At 49.0% G+C, this 22,874-nt stretch overlaps 1 protein-coding gene across 3 annotated transcripts in view; it reads left to right on the top strand.

Annotated features, from left to right (window-relative positions):
* The window catches only part of LOC147709322 (spermatogenesis-associated protein 7 homolog), a 1,261,012-nt gene that overhangs the window by 463,791 nt on the left and 774,347 nt on the right, over positions 1-22,874 (top strand). For all 3 annotated transcript variants that reach the window (XM_086925461.1, XM_086925463.1, XM_086925462.1), the window contains exon 3: positions 12,801-12,893. In XM_086925461.1, the coding sequence (XP_086781587.1) occupies positions 12,801-12,893 (93 nt within the window). The remainder of the gene's footprint in view (positions 1-12,800; positions 12,894-22,874) is intronic.

Genomic DNA, 22,874 nt, shown 5'->3' with positions numbered 1-22,874 from the left:
ATTTAAGTTGGACAGTGTAATGCCCTTTTTTATGTCTGTCACTGCCAGTTAAAATCTGGCTATGAGGGACAGAAAAAAATTAAATATTGAACACTACCAGGGAATGGATGTCATCGTTTTTTTTTGTTTTTGTATTCCTGAAACAAACGAGTTTGCTTCTGAAAAACTTTGGTGACCAGACAACAAAACCAACAGCTTTTTGTACCTTGAAGGGAACTGCCATGACAGAGGTTCCTTTTAAGACACAAAGATGACTGCTAGACTGGCTGTCATCTCTAAATTTGACAGACCCTACTCTGTCAAAGGCTAAGGGCCTGATTACGGGTTTGGCGATCTGCCAGTGAGGTGTCACGCCTGCGCCCCCCCTGGGAGACTGCCAAACTCATCAGCACACCGCCCGCCAGATAAGGAGTACATTTGTGGTCTGGCAGTTGGTGCTTTTGCGGTCCCACGATGGTGCTGCTCTAAGACTATTTGAACCTCAGAAAAGCACCACCATGGGACCGCCAAAGACCGTTCCTGCACTGCATGGTCTGCAACATGTCATGCAGTGCATGCCTGCAGGAACTGGGGGTGCAAGCATACAGGGAATCGGAACATATGCCCCCTTACATTTATCTCCCCTGGCCCTGAAGCAGCAGGGGGTCCTGTAGGGACCCCTCAATTTCCTCACCACCACCCTTTTCCTGACAGGCTCACCACCATAAAAAGGAGGGCGGTACAGAAACTCATAATATGCTTGGCAGTGCTGCAGCAGCACCGTCAGCATATTGCGGCCTCACACCGTTGCAACACCGCAGAGGGATCACAGCTCCCCGGCGCTTGCAATAGGTCTTTGGCAGTCAGACCGTCAAACTTGTACTAGGGTGGTTGGACCACCAGTGAGGTGGTGCACGCACTGCCGCCATGCCTATACCAGTCTGTAGGACCACCGTAGTCATAATTAACCCCAAAATCAGGACCACAGTTACAAAATAAGGCCTACTAGAAAGTTTCTTGAATGGCCAGAATATTGGTGGTTCCTCCTGGTAGGAACTTGCATGCCCAGGCATAATCAATATTTTACTGTGATGATCTTTCAGGCTCCACCTGGACTGCATTCTCATTTGGTCAGATACAAGTTGTTAGAGCACTAAGTTAGGTATGACCAGCTATCATCCAAAAGCTCCAAGCAGTACTTCAAGTCAAGCATCCCTGATGATCCGAGATCCCCTAAAACGTTTTACAATTTTCAAGCTTTTCATTGAGCTTCATATGCTCATTCAGGTTAGAATCAAAGGTGGCATCTAGTATATGCGCCCTGAGGTACAGTTGACTTGCAGGAGACCACTCCAACAGCTTGTTAGGCTTTAAAAATCACTGACCGGCACAATGCTGAACAGCTATCTAACAAGACCTTCCCTCTGTTGGAAATGTGTTATTGTTTCAATCTAGGTATTTATTTTTCATAGCAAAACAAATACTCCCAGATTGCTTTCTGATATCTTTAGAATATGCTCACAAAAGTCCTCCCAACAAAGCAATAACAGGAATTAGCCACCTATTTCTTTTGTTCAGGGTATTCTTATTTTCCAGATCGTTACAGATCTTTGGCAAAAGTTTACATAGCTGGACTCAGCATTGCACGGCTGACCGAATATCTTCTCACAACTTTTTTAAGTACTTCCAGTCAACTTGTTTTCATCCACAGGCCATCAACTCCCTCAGCACCCTTATCACATACAGGATTTTTTGTAACAGCATACACCTTTCCAAAAATATGGACTCTTAAAAGGCAAAGTAGACTGCCCACAGCAATCTCAAGGCTTATTTGCCCTGAAGGTAAAATGAGGGAACTGGAATCCTCATTCATCGGTCAACATTTTCCAGCTGGAATTTATACAAGTTCGCTGTTATGGCAACGAACAATGCACACCATAACTGATGCGCCCACCATACTCAGTACACCCTGTTGGAGAAGGCACACAAAATAATACAGTTGTTTACGACTAGCATAACATGAAAGGGTGTCAGTCAGTGGTAGCTGGTAGGGAACGGTGGCGGGGGCGGGAGTGTTGAAAAAGCAAAAAATAAAAAGAAAGAACACGTACCTGCTGGCCAATTCACCAGCTGCCGCCTCTCCTCCGTTGCAGGAAGCATGCAGGCTCCTAGGCTGGAGGCAGAATATCCCTACCCTACCCCTCTATATTCTCATGACCGGGGACTAAGCCCCTGCCACATCTTTGTTGATGTGGTGGCAGCTAATCAGATCTTATCAAGATCGTATCTAGAGATCTACTGGCTCCACCGATCCTCTGCAGTGTGAAATATACACAGCTTATGAACAGATTGACACACATTTGGGCTCTCAGATTGCCCTTGATTGAGCACAGTTTGAAGAACCAAATGATTAATTCTCAAACTGTCCTCAAATTTGGGACTGTGAACAATTTGAGTGAACCCAAATCTTTTGTCTGTTCCACGAACCTTGTTCCAGGATTGGTGAACACTGTGACAATTTAAACAAAAATCCAAAATGGTGTCCCCACAGATGTTCCTTTGTGGCCCTACCTGAGCAAGAAAGTTGGGAATGCTCACCCATGGGTGGCCAGCCTGTAATGCTCACACCTTTTATCCAGTGGCAGCAAGGGCTGGCTACAACTTTGGGCAAGCCTTGCCACCAACGCTCTGTGTGTGATCAATCCCTACTACGCACCATGTGCAGCTGAGTTTGGCCACTAAGCCTAAACTATATTCTAGCCATTCTACCAAACCTCCAAGGGAGGTATATACCCCTACACACAACCTATGACTTCTTGCAGTGATGGCTAGCCACAAGTCTACAATTAGAACCTGCATCAAAACATTTTGTGAATGGTCAGTCTCGCTGGATACAGAGGCCTGTACATCAGGGGTTCATAGTCGGCCTTGCACCCCCCACACTCCCTTCATGCTGTAGAAAGACAGATACTGAAAAGGTGCCTAGTTGTGCACCTCAGAGGAGGAAAAAACGAGTTACCACACAGAAGAAAACAGATCAAAGCATACCTTCTCGATATTCATTGTTAATTATTAGGGTCTCAAAGGTTATGAGACCCAGTGTGGGCGTACTTCATCAGTTCATTGAGCAAAACATAATTGCAAAAGAGTAAGCAAAGAAAAATATGATTTTGCCAATAAGGTAATAATGCAATTAGCTCTATAAATATCCTCATGAACATATATTTACTATTTGATAATATAGCATATCCAACACTCAATGTCCACCAGGCACTAGTTTAATCAAAGTCCCTATTTCCACTTCAAATTAATCTTCATCTATTGCATAAAAATGTCATGCAGTCTTTGGCAGGAACATGACACCGAGGACCAGCACACCTCCAGAAGTCCACCTTCCAGCACCTATGACTTCCCCCAAGAGGGTCTTAAGGTTCAAAGTAGCAGAATCAAAGGAACGAATTGGAGAAGGTACAGTTGGAAAGGAGACCTGTAGCAAGAGGTACACTAAGAGTGACTGTAACATTGCATTCATATGTTGGCGATTGAAGAATAATTGCCAAAAAAGACAAAAGAGCTTCCTTTTTGAAGTCCTGACTTCAAAAAAGAAACTTCCAGTAATTATCTGATTTACTGTACTGGTAAATTGCTTGCATGATTCTGCACAATCATTTCCTTTATAATACTTAAGTTTAAATGTCACTCAAGAATTCTCTTGCTACAATTGCATTCCTGCCTCATATCCGTTATATAAATTAGAAATTGCCACAGTCTCAAAATATATTAGCTAATTTCAAAATTAGATGTGCTTCAGCAAAAATTAAAATTGCTTATAGTCAAACCATTCTTTCATTTACCTTCCTTCTTTTCTATGCGAGTCCTCTCACTCTGAGTTTTTAAAGTGCCTTCCTGCACAGCTGAAAATCTTTCAAAGTCACTGTTAGACCTGACATCATTGGCGTGAGTCTCCCTTCCATTTTTGACAGATTGCCTCCTCTGTTTTGATATGTTTTTGCTGGTTTTATGCTTTGGGCACTGTGCCACTGTTAATCAGTGCCACAGTGCCAGTGCTCCCTATGTTAAGTTGATATATTAATTGGATTCCATGACTGGGTTATTTGATTTACCTGTCAGCCCCTAGTACAGTACACCATGTGTGCCCAGGGCTTGTAAATAAAATGCTGCTGGTGGGCTTGAAGCACTGGTTGTGCCACCCACAGAAGCATCTTGTAAAGTGTGCCTCAGGCCAGCCATTGCAATGCCTCTGTGCAGTCTAGCACTACCATGTTGGCTTGGCCAAGTGCACCCATTTGCCAGGCCCTAAACCTTCCCTTTGCTTCATATTAGACACCCCTAAGGTAGGCCCGAGGGCAGGGTGCATTGCAAGTATGAGGTAGAACATGCTCTGATGTGTGTAGCATGTTCTAATAGTGAATTACAGCCACTTTTGTTTTTTACTATTGAAGGCTACCTATTCTCATAGGCCAGAATGGGCAGTTAGATTATTCCATTCTTATAATCCTAACTGAATCAGGGAACACGGTAGAAATTCGAGTTTAGTATGCCTGAACTCAGAATAATAACATACATCTTTTAGTAAAGTTTATTTTAATATTCTGTGTTTGCAAATACCACTTTTAGAAAGCAGGTATTTGCTTGCCTAACCATTTGAGCCTGCCACTGCTGGGTTGTGTATTCCTTGTCTGGGTTTGTCTGTGACAGGGCTGGGGGATTCCAGGAGACACTCTGGGGCAGCCCAGTGGTGAATAGAGAGATCTGCATCTAGATGGGAGGGAGGAGTTGCACCTGGGACCTGAATAGGGTTGGGCCTTCCCTCTACAATGCTGGCTCCACCCCCTGTGCCTTGTCTGATGTCTCTGCCCTGCACAGTAAAAGGAAGAAGAGAGTCATCTAAAAAAAAAGTCATCAGGAACTGGTTTGGACTAGGCAGAAGCCTCTCTGCCTTCAGAGAACAAAGGATTTGGGGGTATAAATATTGGGACCCTGATCCCAAGAAATTAGATCACTTCTGGAACAAGAAACCTTTCTGCCAAGGAGAAGAACCAAGAAAGCTGCAGGAGTTTGGACTGCCTCTCTGCCAGTGTGTTGTTTGCTGGGTTGGCCTGCAGTGGTTGCTTTATTGCCAAGGGAAAGGAGAAGGAACTTTGTAAGGACTTTCATCTACAGAATTTTCTCCAAGGATTTGAACTGTGCTTGCCTCCTGCTGAAGTCTCAGGGACAAAAGACTTCACCTCCAGCTCCCTCCTGAATTTCCTTGCTGGGAATTCTGACTCCAAACACTTGCATGCCGCTGGGAGCTGGAAGCACGACGCATCGAGAAGAAGCTTGTCACCGCCGCAGCTGAAATCATCGCAACGCTGGAGAAGCGAGCCTTTGTCGCATCTCCCTGGAAGCGTGTGTTCATCAAAGCTGTCTGCTGTCGCATCACCAGAGAAGCGTGACGCCATTGTGAGAGTCGCCATTGCATCACCGGAGGAGCGTGTCGCAGGGCCTGTCATGGCTCTAAAGTACAGAGTCGTTGCAAGGCTGCCAGGGCATCATCGCATTGTCATCGCATCGCCACATCAAGGGCGTCATCGTCTCGCATCGCAACAGGATTGTCCCATCGCATCAAGGCGCCATCTTGCACACCACAACGGGCCCGCAGGCTGAGAATCTACGCATCACCTCCGCACCGGTAAGCCCCCTACTCTGCGCAAGCATTGAGGAAGGACGCAACCGTTCCCCCGGGTCACAGAACCGACGCATCTCCCCTTTTGCAAGCCTTTTGTTCACTTAGCGTTACGCATCCAGGTACTTTGTTGCATTTACCAATAACCTGAACTAAAAGACTTTAATCATCTTTTAAGTAATGTTAAGTGTAGTATTGTGGATTTTTGTCGTTTGTGGTCTTGTGTTTAAGTCTATATAAAGAATACTTATTTTTATAAAACCTGTGTTGTGTCCCTCTGTAGTGTTTTCACTGTATTACTGTGTATATTCACAAATGCTTAACACACTGCCTCTGAGATAAGCCTGTCTGCTTGTGCCAAGCTACTAAAGGGGGTGAGCAGGGGTTAGTAAGGAGTGTAATCCCCTTATCCTGACTTAGAAGTAAGGGTCCCTATTTGGACAAAGGTGATAACCATTGCCAACTAGAGACCCCCAGATCTAACAGTCACCATTCAAGAGAACAAAACTGCATCTTACACAAAAATGCTTAGTCAAATGTTCAGAAAACTCTCACCCAGAATTACAGAAATTGCCAGGACACTGTGGGCCCTATTCACAAAAGTAATCTGAGACAAAAGTCTAAATTTAGGACTTTTGGTATTCACAAAAGGCACTTTTGATTTTTGATATTCACAGAAATCACTTACAACTCCAATCTTTAAGTCCGAACTAGGGCCGGAATTTCTTACTTAGCATGGAAATAGGATGACAGCTCGAACGCATTAAGAGAAATTTCCTGGGTTTGGGTTTACTGTTCTGTTGAATTCAGAACACGTCACTACGTGAATTTCCATCAAACATCTCTTCAATGACCGCCTACATTTCATCTTTTGTAATACTCTCTTCCAAATTTTCTCTCATGCCATTGCTAATAATGGGTGATCTAACGCTTACCAGGAAGCTCTCTTCCATGGCTTGTGGATCTCTGTATATCTAGTCAATTATTGCCTTGTACCCTGATCACAGGGAAGACAGCTGATTAATCTTTTGATGCAGTTGTATCACTAGAAAACGTGCAGCTTTCTTACCATGCTCTTACTGTCTTCACTTAATTTGTGTCAACCCTTATTCTGCTTGTACTGTTAAAAAACGTATTAAGGTTATCTCTAGTCTCTCTCAGCAAAGACACTGCTGATGTATAGTTGTATCTAGTCGTAATTTCACTCCCTTTCACTTCTAATATTATTTGTTGATTCCTATGCTGTTTTCTATATAATGCAGAATCAAGATAATTTCCTCTCTTATCAGTGCCTTCCCTGCCTCTCCTAAGTATTTTAGCCTAAAATACCCATTCTTCATTTTGTTGTGTCCCAGGGTATAATCATGGGCAATCTTGGTAGAGTTCCCTTGGCTCTAAGGCAAGCACAGGTACCGGTTTACCATTCAGAGTGAGGAAAACAAAGGTCACACAAATCTCAACTAATCTTACACGGACTAGGGTCGCATAACAGTAATACCTGTGAGAGATAAAGGGGGTCATTAGGATGTAGAGCGGATCGCCACCGCCCGCATGGCGGTGGCGATCCGCCCTACATCCCTCTCGGCCCTTCACCCATTTACTCCCACCATATTAGTATGGCAGGGGTACTGTGGCGGACGGGAAGACTGTCCGCCGCTTTTCCGCCCAGTCGACAAGTCGACCGGGCGGAAAAGGGTTTAATATGGTGGCTGTGTCTGCTAGACACCCCTATCCTTATTAGCATGGGGCGGAAACATGCCTTTCCATGGCGGCAAGGCATGCAGGTTTTGCTTTCAGGGGCCTGTGGCAGGCCCCCAGGGTATGGGGGGTGCACATGGGGGGTACCTATGGTACCCCCCTGCATTGTCATGGACATGGTGGCAGGCACCTTGCGGTGCCTGTCTCCTTGTGCATGACAATGCATGCAGTGCATTCCCAGCATTGTGTCAGGTGGTGCTGTGAACACCGCCACAATGCTGGGAATGGAGGATGCCACAGCCACGGTGGTGGTGGCATCCTAATCGCTGGTGCGGGACCGCCGCTCCACTGGCAGCCGGGCCCAGCACCGCTACGGTGGCGGGCGGACGGGCCCCATAGTGTTTAATGTGGTTTTCTTTAATGTTTCCTCTTAATTGAATACTCACAAGAAAACTGATGCAATATTTTATGAGACATTAATAGAAGTGTAGAGATTATAAATTAGCAAACAGTAAATGTTATACCCACAGACAGCATTTTACATGAAAGAATTTATTTTCTTAATAAATCCTGGCTATTGGTGATTAGCACTGAAAGATTTGCCAGTGAGAGGAGTGGAGAGCATTTGTCACATACCAGATAGCTGGAGGCAAACAGCCCGGAGCAGCCTGCAAGGCCAATGTATATTTCTGAGAAGCAAGTGTGAAGCCTTGACAGGAAAACAAGTTCAGTAGAAGTCGAAATGTTCCTCTCTCTGGTAGAGCTGAAAATGTTACTTTTATTTTGATTCTCAAAGCAAGTTATCACTGTCAATCATGGTGCAATGTGATGTAATGTGAGAGGAACTCATGAAAACCGTTTCACCATTTTATGCATGCAGTCTACGTATATAACATATCAATTAACATATGAAAATGAGACGAAAGGCAACTTAGAAAAACTCCAGTGGCGGCTGGTGGATTTTAAAAGTGGTGAGGCGAAAATGTTGTACCGCAAAGTAATAAGCGAGCGTGCAAGCCCGAACTGCAAAAGGAGGGTGGGGGGGGGCAAGAATAGTCCTGTCTTTGATGTAGTGGTACTGGTTTGGAATCATGTCATGTTGTAAATATTTTGGCAAACAAGCTGCATTTCAACCAGGCTGTAGAGCCTATATACTGTACATTGGAAAAATCCAATAACCTGTGTGAGATGACTTCAAAAACGAAGTTGTAAATTACACTGGGGTGAGAGAAGTGACCCAGTCACAACTCAGACATGTTTACTTACTTTATGGCAGTGTAGGCGTGCGTCACTTTGCTGGAGGCAGTTAGTCCTATGCTTAGGTGCACATATTGGAGTCATGCTGCCATGCTGAATGGGCAGTGTGTGCTGATGTGATCAGACAGAATGGTTGCATAGGGTGGTTCAAGTGCAAAAGAGGGAGTCTAGTGAAATGTGGTTTACACAATCAGAAGATTTTTGTACTGCGAATAATACATAAGGGGTTATTTCAAAAAGTACATCCCAGCATTGGAGACAGGGAGGAACAAATCAAAATACTCTTATCTTCATATTTCACTTCACTTTATAGAAACATTATTTTGTGCCGTTCATTATTTTTGTTAAGAAACCATTTTATAACACTGCCGGCTAGATTGTTTTCCTAGTTCAAGTTTTTCATCAAAGCAATAACAATTTATTTCACGCCACCAAGGGTAGCGAGGTCACAGCAGACAAGATGTGACAACTACATGTTAACACAAACAGTAAAACGACGAGAGAGAGAGAGATGAGCTACAGACGGCCTCCAAAACCAATACTTTCACTAAGCATTTGTCAGTCTGCACAATAGTCGTCAAAGATAACCTGTTTTTTAAAGATTAAATGCACCGGATGTCGGTTTAGTCAGAACCAGTCCCTGCCGAGATCCCTGTGCAAAATTTGGCCACAATACATCTCTTCTTCGCTGGATTCAATCGACATCAATGATGTGCTTGCTCTACTCCAACAACATTGGGAGCGGTGTTATCTAACCCAGCTGCTGCTTCTCCACAAGCCATTTCAGTCACCAAGGCCTGAACTGCTTTCTATGGCCTCAAACTCAGAATTCTGGCAAGCACATGTCCACATCACAAGTGGAAAGAAAATGCAGGGGGACAGAACACATCAACATTCAGTCAGGTAACTGTACTGACAGGAATACACGGAGAAAGATTTAAAAAAAAAATGTTTTATGGGAATGTTTGCATCTCTTATTTTTCTTTTTGTACCCAGACACAAGTCAGAAAATGAAATAAATCACAGTCCTCGAGACACAGACCTCTATTCAGACTCCGAGGGCGCTTTGCCGGCCCCAGAATCGGATCTTTAAAGCAGCCAAATATTAAAGGAGGCCTGGCTGGAACTGAGCGGTACAGATGTCCGGAAGGAACTTACAAGGAAGGAGGATCTAGAAGTAACGAGGACACGCCGTTCTGCTAGACTCTCTCCCGTGACGCAGATGCATGCTGTTTTAGTGCAGGCTAGGCCTGATTGTCAAGCCCGAACAACAGATACCCCCTGCCTCATGGAAGGTCTGGACACACCCGAGAGAGTGGGGGGTCTCGCTGCAGAGGGGATGGGGGGAGGCGGGATAATTATAAATAATAGAATTTTCAAACTTACCTGCTTCCCGCCTTTAAGTTCCCAGCAGACAGACTCCCGATTGCCGCCGTCCTACTTTCGAAGAATTCCCAGGGTGCTGCTCGTCAGCAGGAAGGCTGCAGGCAGCCTCCCTGACCCTCCCCTCCATGGCAGCCGGCGCTGATTGGTCCGGCCGGCTGCCCTAAACTCGTCATTCTTCCAAGTCTGCATTCTGCAGAACGGAGAGTGGGAGGAGGCTTGGGGGAGCGGCTTGCCCACTGTTGCTAATACTGTCTGTTTGGACAGCCTCCCAGGCTGTCCAAACAGTCCGTATTCACAACAGTGGGCAAGCCACTCCCCCAAGCCACTCCCCCTGCCCTGAGGCTCGACTCGTAATCAGGAAGTTCTGCTTCTGCAGTGCTGACTGCTTTCTCGCCATGCGAGAAGGGCAGGCAGAAACAAATGGTAGTTATAAATAAATAACTACCATTTGTTTCTGCCTTCTTCTCGCACGGCGAGAAAGCAGGGGGGGCGGCGCCCTAACGCCCCCATGGTAAAACCGCCACTGAAAAACTCCTAATCAATAGCAAACGATTTGTCAGACAATAATAATCAAAATGCAGAAAAACAGTCACAAATGAGAAACAAAGTATGAGGACTTTGAGCCTTAAAGAAATGATAGGCAGTTGAAACATATGGGGCCGCATAATACATGCGGTGCATTTTCCTTCATTGCAGTGGGTGCACCTTTTAAAAGGTGCTCCCAGCACAAACAATGAAAATGCGCCCTATTATGATGAATGTATTGTCCCTAGGGCAGCCGCGAACTCGCGCTTCCCCCAGGACAGCGCATTCAGGTGAAAAATGAAGTGGCTACTTTAAAGCTGCTCCATGTTTTCACAGTCCAGGCAGCAACCCCCCTGTACTTTTAAAGAGAATTAGAGATCCCCTTGTAGGCGGGGCCACCAGTGAATGCACCGGGCTGCGTCCATGGGATCCCCCTGCCCCCCTCCAGAGGGCTGCTCTTAAGGATGCACTCACAGTGCTCCACCTTTCTAGGTGGTGCACTGTGAGTGCGTCCCCAGAGAGCTTCTTTGCCTCTGCACCTGTGTCTGTTTTTACAGGACAAGGGAAAACCCAAAAGGAATTCCACTAGGGTCCTTGGGCAGTAATCTATTATACAAGACAGAGGACCCTAGTTATTTAGGATCATGTAAATGATAGACATATACTGGATAGTATATGACCTCTGTCCAGCCGGACAGGAATTTATTAGTTAAATATTTTGTAATGGTTCAAGTATTTCAACACTTATACAAAAGTGGGCACAACCTGTGACCCACAGGAGACAAGACAAAACTAGTGACAGGAATTTATGTAAAAGCGCACAAGGCGGTCTGTACTATTATTCAGTTTGACAGACTAAGATTCATTTTAAGCAAACCATTGTTAAAGGCATTTTTGTGATTTCATAACAACATATGGTGCTTCTAAGGTCGACGACGTTTCGATGCAATTCAGAGATACATGCATCATCTTCAGGACAAAACCATTAAGTCATGTTTGTCTTGAGACTATTTACATTATTACATAACCTCTATGGCAATTTACATAATATCGAGCGAAAAGGGAGTGAAATTTGGGAGAAAAAAACATAAACTGAAAGATTTCATTAGACAATACTAGGCATGACTGCACCTGTGTCTGTCACACAACACTGGAACACAGGCAAAGGTATTACCTCATTTGCAAGGGGCACGCCCTTATGCAAATGAGGTTACACCCCTGAAGATAGCACTAGCCGTTTATGTGTGGCAGCGCTATCAGTATTACAGAAGGGGCAGCACAAGCATCTGCTGGCCCTTCTGTAATACCAAAGTGCCCGGGTGCACATAAAGCGGGCGCAAACGCTCATTGCGCCCCTAGGCCACTTTCTGTAATATGGCCCAAGGGGCGCACTGACAGTGTAGCTCCTGAGAGCTACTTTGCCTCTGCGCTCATGTCTGTAATATGGTGTGGGCGCAGAGGCAAAGGGATTTCCTCATTTACATCGGGCACGCCCCATGCAAATGAGAGAACTCCCCCAGAAGATAGCGCTGGTGCTTTATGCCCGCTTCAAAGCCCATAGGAATGAATGGGTATTACCGATTCGGTATTTACCGAATCGGTAAATACCGAATACTTCCGATTCGGTATTCCAGCACATCTGGAATACCTGCATGTCCACAGCTTAGATTTACCGATTTTTAATTACCGAATCGGTAAAATTCGGTAATTAAAAATCGGTAAATCTATTTTACCTACATCTAGCCCCTAATGTTTTGTAATGCTATTAAATTTCTGCATTATTGCTGCTTATTCCTGTAGTGACAAAAGGCGATGATTGTGGTTGCCTTTTTGGCTAATAATTTTTTCTCACTAAGGTTACGCAAATGAACGATCCTTGGAAGTCAGTTTTACAACATTTTACTTCACTTGCTCTTTTAGCTATCAGGCTATAAGGCAAGTGCAGTGTTGAAAAGCAACCTTGCAGAAGTTTTCAATATACCTGATTACAGAGTCTAGCAGCGTGTTCCTAACAGTAAATTAGCAAAGGGTACTCAATGACATTAAAGCCGCAAATTAATGGTAATAGAAAAGTAGAGTCAAATTAGTCTTTAAAAACATGCAATTACCAGGTTTTCCTTTTATTTGAATGTTCCATAAAATTATAAATTGTAATGCCAAAGAGATTGTTAAATTATGCAATAGAGTAAATGCAGTTCTGCACTTTCAAATATAAATATTGTTATTCCATTAGAATAGATGTTGACTAACACTGTTATTCCCACAGCCCTTTATCTAGGGTCATCATGCAAGTTGTCAACTCAGTACCTAATTCAGGATCACATGGCAGCTCATTACAGGAAGCTTCTTACTACAAAAGGTGTGTATAAATTAGTATGGATTTGATTGTAATTTGAAGAACATCAACTCACAAATGCAGTCTAGTATATCTGTTGGAATATAAACACTTCATGGACTTCAAGTCCAACATGCCTCCCTTAACCAAATGTTGTGAAGTTAATAGGGCCTGTGTCCAAACACTCTCATTTTTACAGGTTCACGTTTAAAGTTGACATCTTTTTAGATGACTTTTAACACATTTTGCTTGCGTGCTTGCATGCGATAGTGTACTTCAAAAGTGTTTTGATTACAAATACTTCTCCTCATAGGCACATTATCATACTGTAGGAAGGGGGAGGCTCTAGTTGGCGCAGTGTAACACTAGCGACAAGCAGGGACTCTCTCTTCCTCGTCAGGGCTGAGGGTTACCTTCCAGACAACCTCTGCTTACCCTCTAGGTAGTGTGGCTTAAGCAGTCGTAGGCTAATCTTTGGGGCACATAGGGTTAAACACTTGCAACAGTACACCTTTACAACCAACCCACCACACAACGAGACCAGACTGTATTCTTGTAAAAATATATATCTTTATATAGATTTTAAGCAGGCTTATGAATACAGTCAATAACTTTATGAAGACGGTTGCAGGTTACTTAATTCGGGTTACCACAGTTCTTATGGAAGTTCTCTTGAGGCCCGTAGGCCGGGGTTACTCAATGTTCTTGTGGAGCCGACGGCTTCCAAGGGATCTGTCCCACGTCGCGTTGCCTTCCCGGGGTCGCTGATCGTTGCGGCTCTTCGGCCGAGCAGGTCACTGGTCGTCCGGGGCAGCGGTGTTCTGTGGCGACAGGGTCCTTTCCTCGTCGTCCGCTCCGTCCCTGGAGGCGGCGGCTGTGCGGTGGTGACAAGTGGCAGTACGGTCCCCAAGTGCAGGACGTACCCAGCCAAATGTCGGTGCAGCTGTGGGCTCACAGCTGGGCTGTCGGGCAGGCTTACCGACCTTGCGGATTCTCGTAGGGCAACTGTCCGTCTTTGCAGGTGAGTGATGGCTCGCTATGCCGTCACCTCGATAGCTCGGACCGGACGGGTCCTCCTTTGCTTTGCTCTCGGGCTCCCGGTGCAGTTGCGGTCACGGTGTTCGGGCCAGCGGCGGCTGGTCCTCACTTTGCTTCCGCTGTTGCTTTGGGCCCCGGTCACGGTGGTCGGGAGGATGTTGATGCCTTAGAGGAGATTCCTCCGTCAGTGCTGCGGCGATGGTCAGCACCCGCAGTCGCTTTCCAAGGGGGTAGCGTCCACTGGTCCTGGGACGCTGGTCAGGGGGCAAGTTCAGTTGCAAGCCCTTGGAGATCTCTTTGCAGAGTTTGGCACAAGTAGCACAACAGTCTTTTCGTAGTCTTATTGTCTTCCTCTCCTTCAGCAGCAAGGCACCAGACACAGGCAAGAGTCAGCACCCTTCCTTGTCTCTCACGGTCCTTCTCGTAGGGCAGAGTCCTTCTGTGGCCCAAACCGGATCTAATTTTCAAGGAGCAGGGCTCCGTCTTTTATAGGCCAATTCTTTTGTTCTCGCAGGCCAGGGGGGCCTTGGCATAGCCACTCTCAGTTCTGGAGTACCCCCGCGGGTGTACTCCGGCTTCTGCTTTCAGTGTGAGGGGCAGGCGCATCAGACGCCCCACAGGAGGTGGAGCCAGCATTGTCCGGACAGGAGTGGCCAGAGTACCTTGTTGATGGGGGCTTCGCCCTTCCTGGGCCAGGTGCCGGCAGAGTCATCCGCCGCTCCCCAGGAGGGTGGAGCCAGCATTGTGGAGGTCGAGCACAGTGACAGCTCGAGTCAAGAGGCACTCCTACCTCCCACTAAGGTGTAATCTGCGCATTCACCACCCGTCATCCCTCCAGCCCTGTCACTCACACATCCCAGACAGTCAGATACACACCAGCAGAGGCGGCTGAAATGGTTAAGCAAGCAAATGCTAACTTTCTAAAAGTAGCATTTGCAAACCCAGGATACTGAAATAAACTTGACTACAAGAAATATCTCATTATCCCGAGTTCAGGCATACTAAACATGACTCACTACCATGCTCCTTGAGCCTGCGGGGATTATAGGGTGTAATAACCCTCGCAGCTCAGTCTGGCCTAATGGAGCAGGTAGCCTTCAGTAGTGAAATACGGTCTTCGTTGTAAGTCACTACTAGGACATGCCACGCACATCAGGGCTTGTCCTACCTTGCACCTACAACGCACCCTGCCCGCAGGCCTACCATAGGGGTGACTAATATGTAGTCAAGGGAAGGGTCGGTGCTGGCAAGTGGGGACACTTGCCCAGCTAGCGTGACAGTACGAGACCGCACGCGGGTTCTGCGGTCGCAGCTCCCAGACACATCTTTACGGCTGCTTCGGTGGGTGGCGCAACCAGCGCTGCAGGCCCACCAGCAGTATTGGCATCTACAAGCCCCGGCACTCTCTCGTGCGCTTTACTAGGAACTAACAGTAAATCCAATGCACCAATCATGGATACCAATCGTATGTACAGTTTACAGTAGGGAGCACTTGCACTGCGGCACGGATCAGCCGTGGCGCAGTGCCCTGAGTATCGGAAAACCAGCAAAACATCGGAGGCACATCAGCAAAAAGGGGAAGGGAGACTCACGCCAAGGTGCCAGGTCTAACATGTGTCCCCTCCAGCTGAAATGTGGGGGGAACTACCCTTCCCCAGGGAGTTCCACATCACTAAGGCGGAAAAATCTGGACAGACCGTCAGCGTTGGCGTGATCGGTGCCAGGGCGGTGTTCCACCGTAAAGTCCATACTCTGTAGAGAAATGGACCACCTCAACAGTTTCGGGTTCTCACCCCTCATTTGCATCAACCATCTGAGGGGCCTGTGGTCCGTCTGAACTCGGAAGTGAGACCCAAACAAGTAGGGTCTTAGCTTCTTCAGCGCCCAGACCACAGCAAATGCTTCACGCTCTATTGCACTCCACCTGCTTTCCCGTGGAAGTAACCTCCGACTTATGAAGGCTACGGGTTGGTCAAAGCCCTCCTCAGTCATCTGTGAAAGAACAGCCCCTACACCATGCTCTGAAGCGTCTGTTTGCACAATGAACTCCTTGGAGAAATCTGGGGCCAGGAGCACGGGCGCCGTGCACATGGCAGTCTTCAGGGTGTCGAAAGCCTTCTGACAGGTGTCAGTCCAAATCACATTCCTGGGCTGCTTTTTCGAAGTCAGCTCTGTCAAGGGGGCCACGATCGTGCCATAGCCCTTGACAAACCTCCTGTAATACCCAGTGAGCCCCAGGAAGGCTCTCACTGCAGTCTGGGTCTTGGGGGGTTCCCAAGCCAGGATGGTTTCGATTTTGGGCTGCAAGGGGGCTACCTTGCCACTCCCAACTTGGTGTCCCAAGTACACCACTGAACCCTGCCCAATCTGGCACTTGCTTGCCTTGATTGTGAGGCCTGCTCTGCGCAGGGCCATCAACACTTCCCAGAGGTGTCGCAGGTGTTCGGGCCAGGTGCCGCTGAACACCGCGATGTCATCCAGGTAGGCGGCACTGAACTCGTCCAGTCCAGCCAACACCTGGTTGACCAATCTCTGAAAGGTGGCAGGGGCATTCTTCATTCCAAATGGCATAACCCGAAACTGGAAATGCCCATCTGGTGTAGAGAATGCCGACCTCTCCTTTGCCCCATCGGTCAAGGCGATCTGCCAGTACCCAGACGTCAAATCAAACGTGCTGAGAAACCGGGCAGCCCCTAGCCGATCAATGAGCTCGTCGGCTCTGGGAATGGGGTGCGCGTCAGTCCTCGTGACTTAATTGAGTCCTCTGTAGTCCACACAGAACCGGAGTTCGGGTGTGGCTCCCGGCGCAGCAGCCTTCGGAACCAAGACCACGGGGCTGGACCAAGGACTGCTGGAAGACTCAACCACCCCGAGGGCAAGCATCTTGGAGACCTCCTCCTTGATGCAGGCCCGGACCCTGTCAGTTACCCGGTAAGCCTTGTGCTTCACCGGTAAGCTGTCTCCAGTGTCCACATCATGGACCCACCAATCTGTGACACTCGGAACCAGGGAGAACAGGTCTGGAAACTGTCCCAGCAACTGGCGGCAGTCCTCCTGTTGTTCGGCGGTCAGGGAGGGTGAGAGGTTAACTCCATCCACAGACCCATCCTTCTCACAGGCCACCAAGAGGTCAGGAAGAGGCTCCGACTCCTCCTCCATTCCGTCATCGGTTGCCAACAACATGCCCACTTCGGACCTTCGCAAGTGGGGCTTGAGGCGGTTGACATGTAGGACCCGCAAAGGGTTCCTGGGCGTCTTCATGTCCACCAAGTATGTCACGGGGCTCTTGCGCTCCACAACCTCAAATGGTCCTGTCCACTTATCTTGAAGGGCACAGGGCTCCACTGGGGCCAAGACATACACCTCCTGTCCAGGCTGAAGCTCGACCAGAGTGGCATTCTGATCGTACCACCGCTTCATTTCTTCCTGGCTCGCTTCCAGATTTGCCTCGGCAAGTTGTCTGAAGCGCCTGGTCTGGTTTCTGAAGGCCAGCATGTAGCTATATACATTCTGGGGAGGTTTCCTGGGAGATTGCTCCCAGCCTTCCTTTACCAAACTCAGGGGTCCGCTCACGGGGTGACCGTACAGCAGTTCAAAGGGGCTGAACCCTAGGGACTTCTGTGGTACCTCGCGATATGCAAACAGCAGGCATGGCAAGAGGACGTCCCACTTACGCCTCATCGGACCTTCCAGGCCCATTATCATGCCTTTGAGGGTTCGGTTGAATCTTTCAACCAACCCGTTACCTTGGGGATAGTAGGGTGTGGTGAACTTGTACGTTACGCCACACTCCTGCCAAAGGGACTTCATATATTTCGATATGAAATTGGTCCCCCTGTCGCTCACCACCTCTAGAGGGAATCCTACTCGTGAGAAAATTCCCATCAGTGCACGCCCCACCACGGGAGCCGTCACTGTCCTCAGAGGGATGGCTTCAGGGTACCGGGTGGCATGGTCCACCAAGACCAGGATGAACCTGTTGCCCATGGCTGTCTTGGGGTCCAGAGGCCCAACGATGTCAATACCCACTCGCTGGAATGGCGTACCGACCACAGGGAAGGGTTGGAGGGGAGCCTTGTTCTTCCCTCCCGTCTTCCCACTTGCCTGGCAAGTCGGACAGGTTCTGCAATAAGCGTCTGAGCTTTTATGCATTTGGGGCCAGTAGAAGTGGGTGACAAGCCTGTCATAGGTCTTGTCCATCCCTAAATGTCCTGCTAAAGGCACATCATGAGCCAGACCCAGTAGGAAGGCTCTGAACTTCTGGGGTACCACCAGCACACGGGCTGACCCAGGTTCAGCAGCCTTAGGCTCCGAATACAGGAGGTCGTTCTCCCAGTACACGTAATGTGTTTTGGCCTGAACACCATTGGCCTGGTCTGCAGCCTGCTGCCGCATACCCACGAGAGAAGGGCATTCTTTCTGCTCCCTGCAGAATTCCTCCCTGGAGGGTCCTCCTTCTTGCTGCCAATGGGTCAGCTCAGGCAGGTCCCCCAGTTCGGCGATCTGTTCCCCTGTAGGCTCCAGGGCATCCCCCTCAAGGTCTGCCTCCTCCTGGACCGTAGGAACTTCAGGGGCCGGTTTCCCGCGCCCCCTGCGCCTTCTCCCTAAAGCCGGTTCCTGGGCCTCTCCATCAGGCCCCAGGACCTCTCGATCACCTTTACTGGCTGCCATCGACCGGGTGGTCACGCACGCCCAGTCAGGCAGACCCACCATCCGCAGGTGAGTCGTCTTCTCCACCTTTTCCCAAGGGGAGTGCTCCAAGTCGTTCCCTAGCAAACAGTCAACAGGCATGGTTTTTCTCACACAGACCTGCAGAGTACCAGAGACCCCCCCCCACTCGAAGGGAACTTGAGCCATCGGACACTGACTCTCTGAATTATCAGCGTTGATAACCCTACAGTAGGCATGGGGTACAACCTGCTCTTGAGACACCAGGTGCTGCCTCACTGCAGTCACACTGGCTCCTGTGTCTCTAAGAGCCTCAGCTTCCTTACCATTGATGATCACCACCTGCCCATATTTCTTAGTGTTAGAGGGCAGGTAGTTCGTTGGGATCATCTCACTGTCTCCTAGCGAGACCAGGGTCATGTGAACGGGATCTCCACCCCCCGGGACCATCATTTCTTCTCCCAGGTGAACGCTAGTCACTTGTCGGGGCGGAGCACCAGTGGGTGCAGGTTTTCCAAATAGGCGACACTTGGGGTCACTGGATATGTGCCCAGGCTCGCCACATTTGAAACAATTGAAGGGCCCCTTTGGAACAGGTTTACCTGTCGGGGCTCCATTCTGCTTCGGGGGTGGGGGAGGCTGAGAACCCTGCTGCGGATTCCCTTGGGAACTACTTTGGGGGCCTTTTTGGAACCCTTTCTGTTTTCCCCCTTTGTCCCCCCCACTCTTCTGCTGGGGACCCTGCCCACTCTTGGCGGAGTCTCCCACGGGACCCTTGTGGACCCTGGTGCTGAGCCAGCGGTCCGCCTCCTCAGCAAGCTTCCTCGGGTTGGACAGCTTGCTATCGATCAGGTGTTGGCGTAACTCAGGAAAACAGTGATCAGACAAGTGCTCCCATGCAATTAAATCAAAGAGACCTTGAAAATCATTCACTTTGTTACCTTTCACCCAACCATCCAGTGCTCTGCAAAAGTAAGTCACATACTCCACATACGTATTCCCAGGCCGCTTAGTACATCCCCTAAACTTCTGTCTATACATTTCAGGGGTAAGCCCGTACCTGTTTAATAAAGCTTCTTTCATGTGGGCATAGGATCTCTGATTCTCAACGGGCAAATCTAGCAAGGTATCTCTCCCTTCGCTAAGGAACCTTCCCCACAACCCCGCTCCCCAATCCTTGTCAGGGACCCGGTGGGAGGACATGGCTACCTCGTATGCCCTAAACCACTGTCCTATGTCATCCCCCTTAAAGAACTCCTTGACTATGTCCTTCGGGATATGCACTCTTGACTCTACCTGCACTGGCGATGTGCTGCCACCAGAGGGAGGACGATCCAAGTCTCTTTCCTTGAGACTTATCTCCCTCATTTTCACCTCATAATCCATCTGGTGCTTTCGCTCTTCCAGCGCCATTCTTTTCGTTTCAAGCTCCAGCTGGATTTTCAATTCTGCCAATTTTCTTTCGTGATTCCGGGTTTCCTTCCTGTCCGCCAGCTCCTCTGGCGACAGGCCTTTTCCAAAGCTGTGTTCGCTGTCTTGCCGCTCGAGATCGATCAGATCCCCAAGCGCATTCTGCTCCGTCGTTGCATTCTGCTCGGCGAGGACGTCTTGCTCCTCCGGGGTCTTTCTGGACTCCACCCAGGCTTTCAGGGCCTTGTAGAGCTCCGGCTTGTTTTTGCAGCCAGCGTGCGGAACTTTGAGTTTCCGACAGAAAAACTTCAGTTCAACTCTGGTGTATTTATCCAGCTTTGCGGCGTCCCACTCCACCTCCAACACCTCGGAGGTCGTGGACTCTGCTCCATCCAGGCTCTTTGTGCCCGGCATGGCTTCTGCACTCGGAATCTTCTTTCAGCCAAATTCAAAAAGCAAAGTCTGTGGCTAGGTAACTGGACCGTAATCCTTGTGTAGTGGTCAGAAGCTCAGGTATAACTATCGCAAGCGTAAATTCGAGATCCTCACCGCTGCGTCCAATGTAGGAAGGGGGAGGCTCTAGTTGGCGCAGTGTAACACTAGCGACAAGCAGGGACTCTCTCTTCCTCGTCAGGGCTGAGGGTTACCTTCCAGACAACCTCTGCTTACCCTCTAGGTAGTGTGGCTTAAGCAGTCGTAGGCTAATCTTTGGGGCACATAGGGTTAAACACTTGCAACAGTACACCTTTACAACCAACCCACCACACAACGAGACCAGACTGTATTCTTGTAAAAATATATATCTTTATATAGATTTTAAGCAGGCTTATGAATACAGTCAATAACTTTATGAAGACGGTTGCAGGTTACTTAATTCGGGTTACCACAGTTCTTATGGAAGTTCTCTTGAGGCCCGTAGGCCGGGGTTACTCAATGTTCTTGTGGAGCCGGCGGCTTCCAAGGGATCTGTCCCACGTCGCGTTGCCTTCCCGGGGTCGCTGATCGGTGCGGCTCTTCGGCCGAGCAGGTCACTGGTCGTCCGGGGCAGCGGTGTTCTGTGGCGACAGGGTCCTTTCCTCGTCGTCCGCTCCGTCCCTAGAGGCGGCGGCTGTGCGGTGGTGACAAGTGGCAGTACGGTCCCCAAGTGCAGGACGTACCCAGCCAAATGTCGGTGCAGCTGTGGGCTCACAGCTGGGCTGTCGGGCAGGCTTACCGACCTTGCGGATTCTCGTAGGGCAACTGTCCGTCTTTGCAGGTGAGTGATGGCTCGCTATGCCGTCACCTCGATAGCTCGGACCGGACGGGTCCTCCTTTGCTTTGCTCTCGGGCTCCCGGTGCAGTTGCGGTCACGGTGTTCGGGCCAGCGGCGGCTGGTCCTCACTTTGCTTCCGCTGTTGCTTTGGGCCCCGGTCACGGTGGTCGGGAGGATGTTGATGCCTTAGAGGAGATTCCTCCGTCAGTGCTGCGGCGATGGTCAGCACCCGCAGTCGCTTTCCAAGGGGGTAGCGTCCACTGGTCCTGGGACGCTGGTCAGGGGGCAAGTTCAGTTGCAAGCCCTTGGAGATCTCTTTGCAGAGTTTGGCACAAGTAGCACAACAGTCTTTTCGTAGTCTTATTGTCTTCCTCTCCTTCAGCAGCAAGGCACCAGACACAGGCAAGAGTCAGCACCCTTCCTTGTCTCTCACGGTCCTTCTCGTAGGGCAGAGTCCTTCTGTGGCCCAAACCGGATCTAATTTTCAAGGAGCAGGGCTCCGTCTTTTATAGGCCAATTCTTTTGTTCTCGCAGGCCAGGGGGGCCTTGGCATAGCCACTCTCAGTTCTGGAGTACCCCCGCGGGTGTACTCCGGCTTCTGCTTTCAGTGTGAGGGGCAGGCGCATCAGACGCCCCACAGGAGGTGGAGCCAGCATTGTCCGGACAGGAGTGGCCAGAGTACCTTGTTGATGGGGGCTTCGCCCTTCCTGGGCCAGGTGCCGGCAGAGTCATCCGCCGCTCCCCAGGAGGGTGGAGCCAGCATTGTGGAGGTCGAGCACAGTGACAGCTCGAGTCAAGAGGCACTCCTACCTCCCACTAAGGTGTAATCTGCGCATTCACCACCCGTCATCCCTCCAGCCCTGTCACTCACACATCCCAGACAGTCAGATACACACCAGCAGAGGCGGCTGAAATGGTTAAGCAAGCAAATGCTAACTTTCTAAAAGTAGCATTTGCAAACCCAGGATACTGAAATAAACTTGACTACAAGAAATATCTCATTATCCCGAGTTCAGGCATACTAAACATGACTCACTACCATGCTCCTTGAGCCTGCGGGGATTATAGGGTGTAATAACCCTCGCAGCTCAGTCTGGCCTAATGGAGCAGGTAGCCTTCAGTAGTGAAATACGGTCTTCGTTGTAAGTCACTACTAGGACATGCCACGCACATCAGGGCTTGTCCTACCTTGCACCTACAACGCACCCTGCCCGCAGGCCTACCATAGGGGTGACTAATATGTAGTCAAGGGAAGGGTCGGTGCTGGCAAGTGGGGACACTTGCCCAGCTAGCGTGACAGTACGAGACCGCACGCGGGTTCTGCGGTCGCAGTTCCCAGACACATCTTTACGGCTGCTTCGGTGGGTGGCGCAACCAGCGCTGCAGGCCCACCAGCAGTATTGGCATCTACAAGCCCCGGCACTCTCTCGTGCGCTTTACTAGGGACTAACAGTAAATCCAATGCACCAATCATGGATACCAATCGTATGTACAGTTTACAGTAGGGAGCACTTGCACTGCGGCACGGATCAGCCGTGGCGCAGTGCCCTGAGTATCGGAAAACCATCAAAACATCGGAGGCACATCAGCAAAAAGTGGAAGGGAGACTCACGCCAAGGTGCCAGGTCTAACACATA

This window comes from Lissotriton vulgaris, chromosome 6 (assembly GCF_964263255.1).
Source record: "Lissotriton vulgaris chromosome 6, aLisVul1.2, whole genome shotgun sequence".
NCBI lineage: Eukaryota > Metazoa > Chordata > Amphibia > Caudata > Salamandridae > Lissotriton > Lissotriton vulgaris.
The sequence above is the reverse complement of the archived record's forward strand: the minus strand, read 5'-3'. Positions and strand labels throughout refer to the sequence as shown.